Source organism: Perca fluviatilis, chromosome 17, assembly GCF_010015445.1.
Source record: "Perca fluviatilis chromosome 17, GENO_Pfluv_1.0, whole genome shotgun sequence".
Classification (NCBI taxonomy): domain Eukaryota; kingdom Metazoa; phylum Chordata; class Actinopteri; order Perciformes; family Percidae; genus Perca; species Perca fluviatilis.
This window is the reverse complement of record NC_053128.1, coordinates 20,877,692-20,891,362: the sequence shown is the minus strand read 5'-3', so window position 1 is coordinate 20,891,362 and position 13,671 is coordinate 20,877,692. Positions and strand designations below refer to the sequence as shown.

Here is a 13,671-nt window from a genome sequence, read left to right as displayed (position 1 = left end):
TGTATACTTTATATTACTGCTTGTCTAATTGCCATACAATTACTTTCAAAAACGTACTGCATCATACTTCATTTCACACACCATTTGCTTTGATTTCACTTCCTTCGTTTATAAAAATAAACTTGTGTGGGCTGAAAATTAACTAAATCAGGATTTACTTTTTTTCATGCAAGAAACGGGGAAATTCACATGATCCTTTTCCTGACATCTATGTTTACTCATCATTGCAATGTTTTTTTGCAGATGAAATGATCTTTTTAAAACAGCTACTAATAAGAGCTATGCTATCACTCCACAATTGACTTCAGGGTGAGCGTAGGTTCACTGATGTTGTCTTTTCTAATGGCAAGTGCCCACTACAGGACTTCAGCCCTGATTATACGCTCGCCAACAGTTTTAGGAGTTTTAGGAGGTCCCCGACAAAAGCCCTATATCGGAGGCAAATCATCATTGGCTCAGCACTCGCACACACATGCTCGAGTGCGATGTGTAACCTGTCCCCTGTGTCGGTGACTCTGCTGGGGAGCTACAGCCAATGAGAGTGCACGACATTGGCTGAAGGGAAACCAGGGGGAGGGGTTGCCTGTACTTTACTGTATGTGTAAGTTAAAGTAATTTTCGCATTGATTTTTTTGTTAACTGAAATTAATTTAGAACCTCTATACTGGTACACTACATGTAGTGTATGCTTTGAAAAAATCAGTAATGCAGCCAGCAAACTCAATGGTGGCTTATAGATTCAAAGCAAAGCCAGTCCCCCATTTTGTTATTTGAGCAGTTTTTGAATAATATGACAGCCTAATGTCTTTTTGTCTCTCTCCGACTGGAGCTTTATGACCACAATGCTGATAACCCGTAAATAAAGTACTTCAAATAAGCTGTTTTACCCTGTAAGAATCCTAGCATTGTGTTGTGTCACCATTTCTCTGTGATCCATAAGGTTAATTAATACAGTTTTTCTTATGTAATGTTCATTATGGCATTCCTTTGGGTTGTCCTTGGACTCAGTTTTGGAGACACTGCATTGCTGACACCCTTGCTAGGAGCATATTGGCGTCAGTCACATATATACAGTATGCACGTACACACATAATCATGCACATATACACATTAATAATGTTCCTCCTAATGAATTACTAGCAGACCTTGAGGCCATACACCTATATCCCGCTAACGTCTGGCCAGGTGCCCAATGACAAGCCTCATAGCACAGAAGACAAGGACACACACATACTCCCACACAATCCTTTTGTCTTTAAATAGCATGCTTACTGAGATTCCTCATCTACATAACAATCGTAAGGTAGGTAACAGCCCTCGAAAGACTATTACTGTCCATCCATCCTGCATATGATTGCTTTTGTTACTGCAAGACTTGCTTTTCAGTTGTTGACATGGAAATCACTTTTAATTTGGATCAAACTAAGTGTCAGCACAATCAGTTATTTAAAGCTTTCTGAAATGCACATAAAGCACGTGAGAAAAATTTGACAGGAGCTTGATAAGCTCTGTTTAAAACCGTAACAGATGGTGGGAGGCACCTCACTGTTGAACCGGCAGTCCAAGCTTTATCTCCTGTCAAGGTGAAAGGTCAAGCAGTGTGTCTTCAGCCCACAGATTAACAAAAGAGTTGAATAGCCAGCAGTTATGGCATTTAATAATTTCACACCCTACAAAATATGTAAGCATAAGCTGCAGTCAGCAAAAGTATAGAACACCTTACTGTTACAGTACAAGAGTGGATGATGTTTAAAGTGTACTTTAAAAGGGTGTATTAGAATATAAGAGAATGTGTTTGATATTGTCTTAATGCTGAAATAATCCATGAGTCGATAGTAAATTTAATCATATAAAAGGTTTAATCATATAAATAATGCTTCAAGAAAAGAAAAACATTTACTGGTTGCTACTTTGCACATGTGAGGATTTATTGAGCTTGGTGCTGGTCATCTTTCCCTATTTTCTGACATTTTATAGCCTAAATAATTGATTAATTGAAAAAATAATAATCAGCTCAATTAAGGAAAAAGGAAAGCATGAGGAAAATAATTGTTAATTGCAGCCCTACAGTATATTTAAGCATGTTGCCTATTAGTTAATGCAGCATAATAATATGAGGTCTATACTGTATATCCCATGTTAGGAGTTTCATCATTTTCTGAGGGGATGTCTGTTCTGCATGCTCCCTCCCTGCACCTTAGGGCCCATGTCACTATTGAGCACATAGCTCACATAACCCTCCCCTGCCGTCCATTTCCTTTGACCCAGAGTCAGTGGGTTAATAACCAGCTGCAACGAACGCCATTTGTCATTTGCTACCTGCCGCTGATAGGAGATGTCAGCAGTTGTCTATGCCCTTGTCACCCAGCCGCATGACAAATACTGTATCAAGCCTTGCAATCTAAGGCTCCCTGAGGCTTCTCAGTACTTGTCTCCTGAACAACCACTCCCACTTGATAGTATTAGATTATATTGTGTCATGATCCATATCAAGATATACTAGAGATCCCTCTGCTCTTTTTTTTTTTTTTTTTTTCAATCTCCTTTTCCCGTTGCTCCATAAATTGCAATTGGGTCTGTTTTTATTTAATTTTGCACATTTTTCTCCCTCCTTTGCTTTTAAACATTTTCAGCTTTTCCTTTGATGTTTGATACTTAATGTCAGCAATGGCCTGGAGCTAATGGTTTTATATTGGTGCAAAATGTAGGATGATTTAGATAAGCAGAGGACATTGAATGGTGAGACAGCATTTCTACAATTGTCTTCCCATTTGTGTCATTTTGTGTCTGCATTTAATGCCTGACAAGAAAAGTGTAAACAAATGAATATTAACAGGTAAAAGCCTTTCCCAGCTGTGACTGATTTTGTCTATAATTGAAGTGCTGTATTGATTGTAATGGCTAAAACATTTGTGATGCTCGCCACTTGTGAAAAAGTGGTAGTCATGAAGATTTTATCAAAGCAGTTAAGAAATGCAGTGGCTTGACAGTAATTCTCCCAGAGCCAGCTGCACAAATGCACACAATTATGACAGCTTAAGAAGTATGTCCAGCTATTTAAGAGTTCGAGGTTTCTAGTTGCAGCAGTGTGTGTGTGTGTGTGTGTGCTTAGACAGAACACTGCACTGGAATACTAATGCACAACTGAACAGTCCCATTTGAACTTTGGTTTATTCCTCACAGGCTATTTAGATGTTTACTTTTCTTTTGAGTTTTCACACAGTAAGGTTAGGAAAACAGACTTTAACAGCAGTTTAATGTAGATGTAAATTTGTCATGGATTAAATGTTGTCCCTTTTTCCTCTCTCTTTGTTCTCTGCAGAGATGTCTGGTACGGGAGAAGATATTTCTCAGGTACACTGGAAGCAGCAGTGGTTGGAAAATGGGACACTGTACTTCCATGTGTCCATGACTGAATCTGAGCTTGTAGCACAGACAACACAACCCACAGCTCGGGAGCCTACTCATGCTCTACATGAACACATGCATCTGCTGCACATCTCAGTTATGGTAAGTTATGAACACTTAAGCCTGAGAAATGTGGTTGTAGATACACATAGATTTAGAAATGCATGTGTAGCATGGCAAATTAATAAAAAGAAATGCACTTATCTTTTTTTTTTTATATATATATAATAAAAACAAAACAACATAATGAATGCACTCAGATAACACTTTTTTTCGTAATCCCTAACATTAATGTAAACATTTATAAAATCAAATTCTGTATAAGACTGCCATATCTTCAAAAAGTCAGGTTCTCTCTTTACTAACAATAAATGCTGTCCATAAGTAGCTTGAGAGTTCATTCCACCAGTGGACTATTGCTGGGGGTTTGGAAGCCTTCCATTTTAAAGCTATGCATTTCCTAGCTCCCATCAAAGCAAGATCTATATACATACTTTGATATTTATTCCATTTGTCAGACATATTAATTCACAAAAGACATAAATGAGGTGAAAGGGGGAACAGATACATTTAAACACAGAGATATCAGCTTGGTAACAAATTTCCAAAATAAAACAAAGTTGTTCACATGACCAGAGCATATAAAAAAAAAAAAGTACCTTTTATATTTCTTACAATGCCAGCAGAGGAATGATATCTCACTGTTCATTGTATTTAATTTCTCTGGGGTATAAAAACACCTTGTGCATTATGTTAAATAGTGCTAATTTATGCCTTTTAAATTATAAGAGCATTTATGTACTTTACTGCAAATAAAAGACTGATCGTTTTGCTGTATTTCCATATGAAGAGCTTGTTCCCACTTTTGTCTTAAATAGTCTGTATTTACCATTGAGCTTGCAATAAGAGCACTATAAATCTATAAATCTTGTTCTTCTCCGTATTGTTCATCATAAAATCAATTTTTGATGGTTGGGGTTGTCACACTATTATCTTTTGCGGGTAAGTGTGACAGTCCTCTGTGGTTTATCCACAGTGCCATGTGCAACTGGTGGTTGCTGGTGTTTGGGCCATCTTCTTCTCTCTGAAGATCCTTTTTTGACACTCAAAAAAGTGTCATATTGTGTCACAACTGGCTAGTGTGGACATTTAAGTCTGTATATTGAAAGCTCTTTACATTTGGTGGTTGTCAGGAAAACAAAAAAGCTTGTTAACCCTGTCGCTAATGGGTCAACAAGTTGAAACAGTTTATTCAAAAGACATATTTGTGCAATCGACTCCTGTCTCATAACCGTCTGCAAACCATTCCTCTTTTGAAGAGCAATTTATGCTCTGACAGAGGAGGTTTATTAAAGGTGGATGGAGAAACACAGCTAAGAAGATGGGATAGCTTCCTCCATCTCAAGGTCTCCGTTTCCCAAAGGTCAACACTGTCAAGACGGCTTGCTATTGTTCAACAGCGCAAAATCGTCTGTCAAAGTTCACCAAAGTTAAACATTCGAGGTGAACAATTTGCATGTATTTACTTTACTTTTACTAATTGCAGCAATTACATCTGCCATTATAAATGCTGGTGTGACCAGGCCTTAACCACCACGGGCCCTATCTTGCACTCAGCGCAATTGCCTTTGTACACCGACGCATGTATCATTCCTATTTTGCACCCGACGCACAGCGGACTTTTCCCTCCACAGACGCACGTCGGTAAATTAGGGAATGTATTTGCGCTCCTGGGGGCGGTTCAGCGAAAAGAGGAGGCGTGTTCCGGCGCAAACGTTACTTTGTGCTATTCTGCAGTTTCAGAAAACAATTCCGCCACTGACCAGGAAAAACCTGGTCTAAAGTCAGTGGCGCTAGTCTAAAGTCAGCTAGCGTTATTCAGATGCTATTTTAGGGGCGCATGCTTGGCCATAATGTAGCGTGTGCACAACGCGCATACACTTCTCTCATCTACAGCAGTTCCCATTTTTGAAAACCATACATAATTACAAAGGAAAATATTACTGAAAATGCGCTTTGTGTTTGGATAGATCAGGAGGCACTTACAGTCCTCAAAGTCGCAGCATTCTTTGTGGCTTGTTGTGTTTTACACATTTCCATGAATCATGGATGTGTTGATGACATAAATGAGGAAATATTAGAGGACTTAAGGAGACGTGATGTTGAACTACGGTGGGATTGGACACTCCAGCGGAATCTGGTCCGGGAGTAATGCGCGATGCGCTCCTGATGGAGCGGGTGGACGGAGATGGAGTGGGGGGAAGAGGAAGAGGCACAACAGGTGCAGGTGGTGTGTTTGGAGGCCCACACTCCATTGCTGCAGCAATCCTCTCCAGACTTGAGGAGATGCGCCCGAGGGGCCGCAGCAACTTCGCCACCCGGCCAAGACGGGCATTTATTACTTTGTCGCATCTCGCATCGGCAGCTCCCGCTGGCGTGCGCCAGGCAAATCCGGCCGTCATAATAGCAATCCGCCATGGAACAAGCGCCCTGCTCTTAAAGGGAATGTGAGATGACGCTCTGATTGGTTTATTGCACGTTACGCCCAAACCACACCTAGCTACTTCAGACCAACCCATTTTAGATTTGCGTCGGGCGCAAGAGTCATTTATCCCGCCGGTAAAATAGCAACAGCGCCCGAGATCCGCCCACAAAGCTACTTGCGTTTTGCGTTTCATACTTGGGTTTCAGATCGTTAAAATAGGGCCCCACATATCTATACAGGATCTATTTATAGAGGGTATCTTTTGCAAGCTGATGACCTCTCTGTCAGTGTTGCATATCTTGATGCTCCTGTTAATCTTATTTTATTGTAGTAAGTGTGTTGAGACACCTTTGGGTGATAATGCACTTTACATAATCATTGACGTCACCCATACTGCATAAAGAGTGTGTTGATTTTTTTTTCCCAGGGTTTGTCCTCCCGGCTGGTATTAAGGAAGAGTTGGAGTTAGTCGTACTGATACAGTGAGTGGAAAGAGTAATGACTTTGTTGACAGGAAGTCTGCGGTGGAGGTTAAGATCTTCAAATGTCAAACCAGTCTGGTGAAGGCAGAGCTACAGCTGCACAGCTTAAGCACCTCTTGGTGTAGTAGTTCTTGCTGATGGGATGCTGTCAGGGTATGGGGGATTGTCAACATTTTAAAGTATGCAATTACCGACTGTTAGCAGGTGGAGTAGAAAGCTGGTTTGACAGTGATGCCAAGAAGACCCGAGTTTTCTTTATATGTAAGCTGTTTTCTTGTATGAGTAGTGTTTTCATCTCCGTACTGCAGCTTTAGGACTGTGGCAGATAAGGATTTACTATTGCTTTAAATCTGCTGTGGCTGAAGTTCCGTATTAACATACACATGCAAAAATGCAGCTGATAACTCACCACCTACATTTGTTCTGCCACATTCTCTCACCAAAGTAGTCTCTCCCTTCTAGACTTGTTTGATAATATTTTTTTTAATTTGTAAGATCAGCCTCTCACCTTACTGTGTGTGTTTTTAATAGAGATGCCCCGATCACGTTGTTTGCCTCCAATACTGATTTTCGATCATAAATGAGCAATATCTGCCGATAGAGGGCCGATGCTGATCATTTTTGTGTTGTTTTGTTTAGTTATAGTCGTTGATAAACTGTAGCTGTGTGAAGTATTGGCCAGTTTGCCTGTTTGTAGTTTATTGTGATCTTCTCCAGGTGGTAGTGTAACCGGTTATGTAATGATGTGTCATTTAGACGTATGAATAAGAATCAGTCTTGTTTCTTGTACCCTTTTCCTACCACAGAGAGGGCGCACATATCAAGTTTTTGAACTGGAAACTCTGCTAATGATAGACTCCTTTCCCATTGCAAGTCAACGAGTATGCGTTTGATTTTTTTCTTCTGGTGCGTCACGTTGGAAGTCAAGAACGCGCTATAAAAACGGGTGTTGTTAACTTTTCCTGCTACAGCTTACACTGCACAAAACTGCTGTACCGTTCTTATTCTACACCCATGTGCTGTATTCATTTGATATATTCGCTACCAAACTTTAACTCTCCTCTGCTCCGACCACCACTTCTGCAGCCACTCGCAACCAAAGAAAACTAGACTGTCTGTTCCCGGAAAATGGTTCACCGAAATGTGTTTCTGAAAACATTTTATGCTAGAAATAGTTGATGAATCCGTCTTAATTTCAAATCGACAACCATCAGTTGAAAAGAATTTCGTGAGTTTTTGAGAGGCAGAAGCCCCGCTTCTCCAAACTCCCCGCGCCGCTACCAGATTACACTGCACGGCTGTATAGAAATAAATGGAAAGCGTGGAAATGACAGTGGACACACTCCCAGACGGGTGGGTGGTCTGTACGCTGTTTAAGTGAGCATCATGTTGTGATGACTGTTAAGAATAGGCACCGATATGGCTAGTTATCATTGTTAATCATTGTGTTAATATCTGGCGTATGGGTGCCGCCTTTTCAGCCTTTTCTTCCTCACTCTTCGCTTTAAGCTTAAACTCGCCATGCCCTGCTGAGTGACGACTCTTCGACAACTGTTTTGTTTGTAGTACCGTGCGTTCGCCTGAGCGACCACCGTGCGGTTCCTGGCCAATAAGGTGGGTGGGAGGTGGCCACTGGAGGACTTCACATGAACAGGCAATCAGGCACAGACAAGCGGTTGTTGCTTACAGCCGAGTGTTTAACTATATGTGTGTGTAGTAGTTAATCGGCGGAGCACCCCATCACACATTTTTAGTAAATATCGACCGTTAATGAACAGCGGTCGATCAATCGGGGCATCCCTATTTTTTATTTTTTTTTATTGACCATCCTCTCCGTCTGTTTGCATTTTGAAAATGCATTTGTAACATTATCTTAGCTTTCTGGATGCCAATACTTTTTAAATGTTTTACTGTATCTCATCTTGTCAACCCAGTTGGAAATCGTGAACACTCCTGGCTGTGTTTTTACACCTCTCTTCTCCTAGTCTCGTGTTCTCATCACATCACACCTACCCTTTCTCCCAAAACTCCAACTTCAAGTTGCATGTTTCGCACCTGTTCTGTTTTTGACTTTCTCTGCCTCACCTCTCCTTGCTCATCTCACCATTTGCTCTATTTTGGTCTCTCCCCTCCTCTTGGTGCACCGCATCTCCTCGCTCTATCCACCTCTGCATTCGCTCGAATCCTCTGACCTCTCCTGCTCACAGCCCCAACTCCTGTTCTCTCACCCTCAAAACACTTTTCGTGACACGTTATTCAAAGGGGTGTGCATCACACTCTCAGCTGACATAAACATGAATAAAACATGAAAATGACTATTGTGTGTGTAATTTGGTTTGTCACTTTCACTGCAACCAGAGATCTCGACATTTCGTCGTAACACTGTGATTCTAAAGTTTCAGTTTTTAGCATTTGTCATTTTGTTCAACATTATAATTACTGTGTATACTGTAATCCTACTATTACATAACACTTTATTCTAGACACTGTCTAAATCATTTGACAGTTCAGCAACATTTAAATCTGCCATGAAATGTTTGATAGCCTGTCACAGATGTCAAGTTGTCAAAATGGGTACTCTTGGTAGCAGCGTCAACTAAACTAAAAGTGACATAGCTATAATAATAACGTAACCATCATAGTTATAAACATTCAAAAAGTTGAACTTTACTCTAAACCTCATGACTCTCCTTTCACCGTTTTCTCATATGACTGTGAATATTATGGGGAAAGTAGTAATGTGTTGGAGAGAAGGATTATGTTTAAAAAATTTTTTTGTCAGTGTATTACCAGGTATGATTACTAGTTGGACAATCAATTATTTCCATAGGTAATGAGATGTTTCAGGTAGGCTTTTTCCACAGCAGACATTTTGACCACGATGCACAATACCAGGATCCTGTAACCAAAAAAGCTAAATGGAATTCAGCCATCATTAATTTTATTATTTACATCTCCTTTTTTTACTGTGACAAACTGTCAAAATGTCATCCATTTAAAATAAAAAAAAGGCTTTTATCAATATCCTGTGGTGTTCTTGCCAACTCTGTAAATCCTTCTAATATGTACGCATGATTTTCTGCCTGTGGCCTTCATTTTAATTGGCAGATATTGTGTTGTATTTCTGTTAGATTAAAGTAATTTAGAAAATTCATTTCAGTAATATCATATTTAATTTGTCGTCACTTTGTTTTGGTGTACCCATTTTGTTCCATATATTTCAATTTCCTGCATCTGCTTTTGCTGGCAGTCTTAGGTGGACTGGCAACTCTAAATGGACCATATGTGAGTGTGAATGTGGTTATCGGTCTGTGTGTGTTAGCCTTGTATGGGGACCAGTCCAGGGTGTAGCCTGCCTCTCACCCAATGCCCAGTTGATGCACAAACCAAGCAAAACAAACCATTACAGAAGATTGTAGTTTACAACAAAAGTTTCATTTGTTGTTTTTGCTATTGGATTAATTATTTCTGATATTATAAGTTTTATAATAATTAATTATTATAACTTCCCTCTTTCTCCCTGTCTTGGTTGCATTTCACTGTCCTCTGCTCAACCTTCTCTCCTACAGGACATCTTTATAATTAGACACTGCTCTACTTGTTTCCTCTGTGCTCCTATCCCTCTCATTTTAAACCCATATCCTTAATAAATTAATGCCTCAGCTTCTTTGTGTGCATGCTAGTAGAGCACAAGAAACTTTGCTCCGATAGTGCCATCGTTGTTCAAAAATTCCTTAAGCAACTTTTAACATAGCATTAGCATAGTTTTTGGTCAACGTTTGACAGCAGACAAACTGTTAACATACCTTACATAGGATCACCTTTTACATTACATTGATGTGAAGTTGTCAGCAAACAGTTGCCTATTTACACATCTAGCAAATACACAGCAACATTAGCCTTTGTTGAGCTTCATAGAGCTGAGGGGAACTGCAGAGTCAGATGATAATTATCAGTTTTTTTTTTTTTGCTACCAGCGACCACGTCAACATACAAGTAGTCATGTGCTCCATTGTTAAATATTGATTATAGCTGCTTTAAACATGGTTTTATACAATCACGCATGTACACTGTCTTTGCAAAAACGGTATAATTGGGTTTTTAGGTAGTTTTTTTTATCTTTTCTTGTGGGTTGGCATCTCTTTAAAAAATACACATCAGTGTTTGAAATGTAAAGGAGGGTAAGAGTAGGGGAAGCATATCGAGGCAGTATGAACAGGACAGAAGGTCTGGTGGTTTGGCCTCATGGCCCCAAGGTGTCTCCTGGCTCTTTGAGTGAACATCACATTGTCTGATGCTGTCAGTTCTGGACCAGACTGAAGTGTGAGCACTCTATTCTTCTGGCATTGAGCTGTCAGTTTCTCACTCACTCAAGCAATCATCTTCCCAAGTCTCCCTGCTTTTCACTGTCCTTCCCCTCCGCTGTCTCGCCGTCATATGACAGCAGCAGACAGAGACCGGTACCAGTTTTAACACAGGCTAAAATGACAATTGACTGACGTAGCAATCAAATAGATGTGTTTTACAGTACAATGATTGGCTGCACGATTTGAAGAAGTCATATTGCGATTTACAATACAGCGAATATGATTGTGATATAATGGTATCATGAGTCTACTTTGCTTGATTATCAAGGAAACTACACAAAATACTAACATTTTGAAATGTGAATTTCACAAATAAACATACAAAGTTAAACGAGCATACAAATACACAAAGTTTTTTTTTTAAGTAACTTATTATTTTACAAAATCAAATAAAAAGCAATCTTTTCAAAATGGACATTTTGCTTTGCTCAATAGTACAAATAAACAAAGAAACATACAAATTCTTATTAAAATAATACATTTTGTACTCTTTTAAACAGTAACATTTAAAATGGGTGTGGTATTATAACTAGTTGCAAAATATACTTTGTACAACCTCTTCTTAAAGTCTGCGTGCTCTGAACCCCTCACCCTACACCCCTACTCTTCGGATACTCACCTGACCATACACGACACACGCGATACTGCCTAAACAGACTGACTGGTCATATCTTTTGTGGATGTTGTTACGAGGGGCTCTTCATACATCCATGGGGTAGCGTAATTGAGAGGGCACATCCAAGGTCAATTCAACACCGAAGCATCAATTGCATTAGTGAGAGCGAGAACGGCAGGCGAGTGAGTGACGTCAGTGCCTGAGTTGTGAAGCGAGGAGAGTGACCGTGAGCAGTGTCAGACTTAGCGTAGTGGCTGTGTGAGGGAAAAGCAAGAGGAAAAGAGATAGCATAGAGGATGTAAAGTGAAAGTGTAAAGTTAACAATAAACCCCAAGCTTCTTAAGACACTGTGGCTTCATCTGTTGATAATACTTTCAGTAAAGTGACATGTGTTACAACGTGGAGACTGCGGTGCACACTGAGTGTCACGCACAAAGCACACCTTTTCACACAATAATAATAATAATAATAATAATAATAATCACACAATTTTTGCAGTTATGTAATTGCACAGGGTGACATCGCGATTGCTCTACAGCGTGTTAGGCTATTCCTTACTAGCGTTAGTATAGTTCCTTAGTTTTGTTGTTTTCATTAAAACGGTTCTCTTCAAGGCTTGCATTAACACAAATAAATAATAGAATGGTTATCACGGAAAGACAAAAAAAGTCCAGGGTGCTCAGGAAGTTAAAGTGATGGTTCGGAGTAATTCACCCTAGGATCCTTTGCACCATGACCTCGAGCCAAACACCCCCCCAGAAGCTTTTTTCACCTGGGTCTAACATTGGGAGAGTTAGCGTAGAGTAGCGTTATCAGCTGAATAGCTTAGCACAGGGGCTAACGGACCCACGTTTGTATCTCGTAAGTTACCCCACTAATAATGCCCGAAATGATACCAAACGTCTACAAGTAGTACAAATAGGTTATGCTCTCATAAAACGATGGATTATAAAGTTTGTAAGTACACCAGAAGTTTATGTAAATAACACTTCTGCTCTTTGCTGTTGTTGTTGCTGCTGTAAGATGAGTACTTAGGGCCGTCTACAAATTACAACACCGAAAAGAGATGCAACAAAAATATTTATTAATTACATTTTTTTTTTTTAAGTAAGTGCTGTAGTATAACTAGCAGGAGACAAGTAATAATTGAGGTAAGTTTGGAGACATTACGTTATTTAATCATTGAATTAATAAATATTTTTGTTGTAACTCTTTTCGGTGTAGTAATTTGTAGACAGCCCTAAGCACTCATCTAACTGCAGGTAGCAGCAGCAGCAACAGAGAGCAGAAGAGAGCAGGCAAGTGTTCATAAACTTCTGGTGTACTTACAAACTTTCCAATCCATCGTTTTATGAGAGCATAACCTATTTGTACTACTTGTAGACGTTTGGTATCATTTCGGGCATTATTAGTGGGGTAACTTACAAGATACAAACGTGGGTCCGTTAGCCCCTGCGCTAAGCTATTCAGCTGATAACGCTACTCTAGCTAAATCTCCCAGTGTTCGACCCAGGTGAAAAAAGCTTCTGGGGGGGTGTTTGGCTCGAGGTCATGGTGCAAAGGACCCTAGGGTGAATTACTCCGAACCATCACTTTAAGTCAAATGTTTTGGAGGTGCTCTTTGGGGTCGGGAATTCAGTTAAATGTAGAAAAAAAGGAAAATCCAAGGCAGTAAAATAAAGGCTTTTTAAATAATTTTGAAGGAGAGTGCCTTGTATTTTCCTTTTCTTTTTTTTTCTTTTTTCTAATAGAAAGGTTATGTTGACATTTGTAAGGAAAATATGGGCCTTGCCAATTATGCTTTTAGACTCGGGAGCTTTCGAAGACCTGTTTACTACCAAAGGGAAGCCTTTCTTTCACAGGAAAACCCAGTAACCCTTCAGTGTCCTTGCAGTGTTGTTTCCATAGGCTTCTTAAAGTTTTTCTTTGGTTTGTTTGTTTTCTTCTTCAAACTCTTACGCAAACACTGGCCATTGGTTATATTATTTTCAAATAGCTTTCAGTGATGATCTTCTCTATTGTTGTAAATACTGTCTATAGCTGTTAAATGTATTCATGACTAGCCTGGTTGACACCAGACCCTTCTCAGATGTAACTGAGAGTGGGTCTGCCTCTGGGTGCAATTGGACAGTCCTTCAACCAATCAGACCATGAGCCGGGTGACGTAGCAGCGATCAACGGGTTGCTGTGCTTCGGTGGCCGTCATGTTAAATGTAAACAAAAAGCTGCGCTATCGTCATCGTGTAAAGCCCGCCTCAATGGTTGTGATTGGTGCCTCGATTTGGAAAAACTAGAAATGGACTTGAATGGGCT

The 13,671-nt window shown here is 39.9% G+C and overlaps 1 protein-coding gene across 1 annotated transcript in view; it reads left to right on the top strand.

The window, feature by feature from the left end:
- Window positions 1-13,671, top strand: part of LOC120545374 (astrotactin-2-like) — a 298,446-nt gene that overhangs the window by 45,729 nt on the left and 239,046 nt on the right. Inside the window, exon 2 of the mRNA XM_039779627.1 lies at window positions 3,323-3,510. Within this exon, the coding sequence (XP_039635561.1) occupies window positions 3,323-3,510 (188 nt within the window). The remainder of the gene's footprint in view (window positions 1-3,322; window positions 3,511-13,671) is intronic.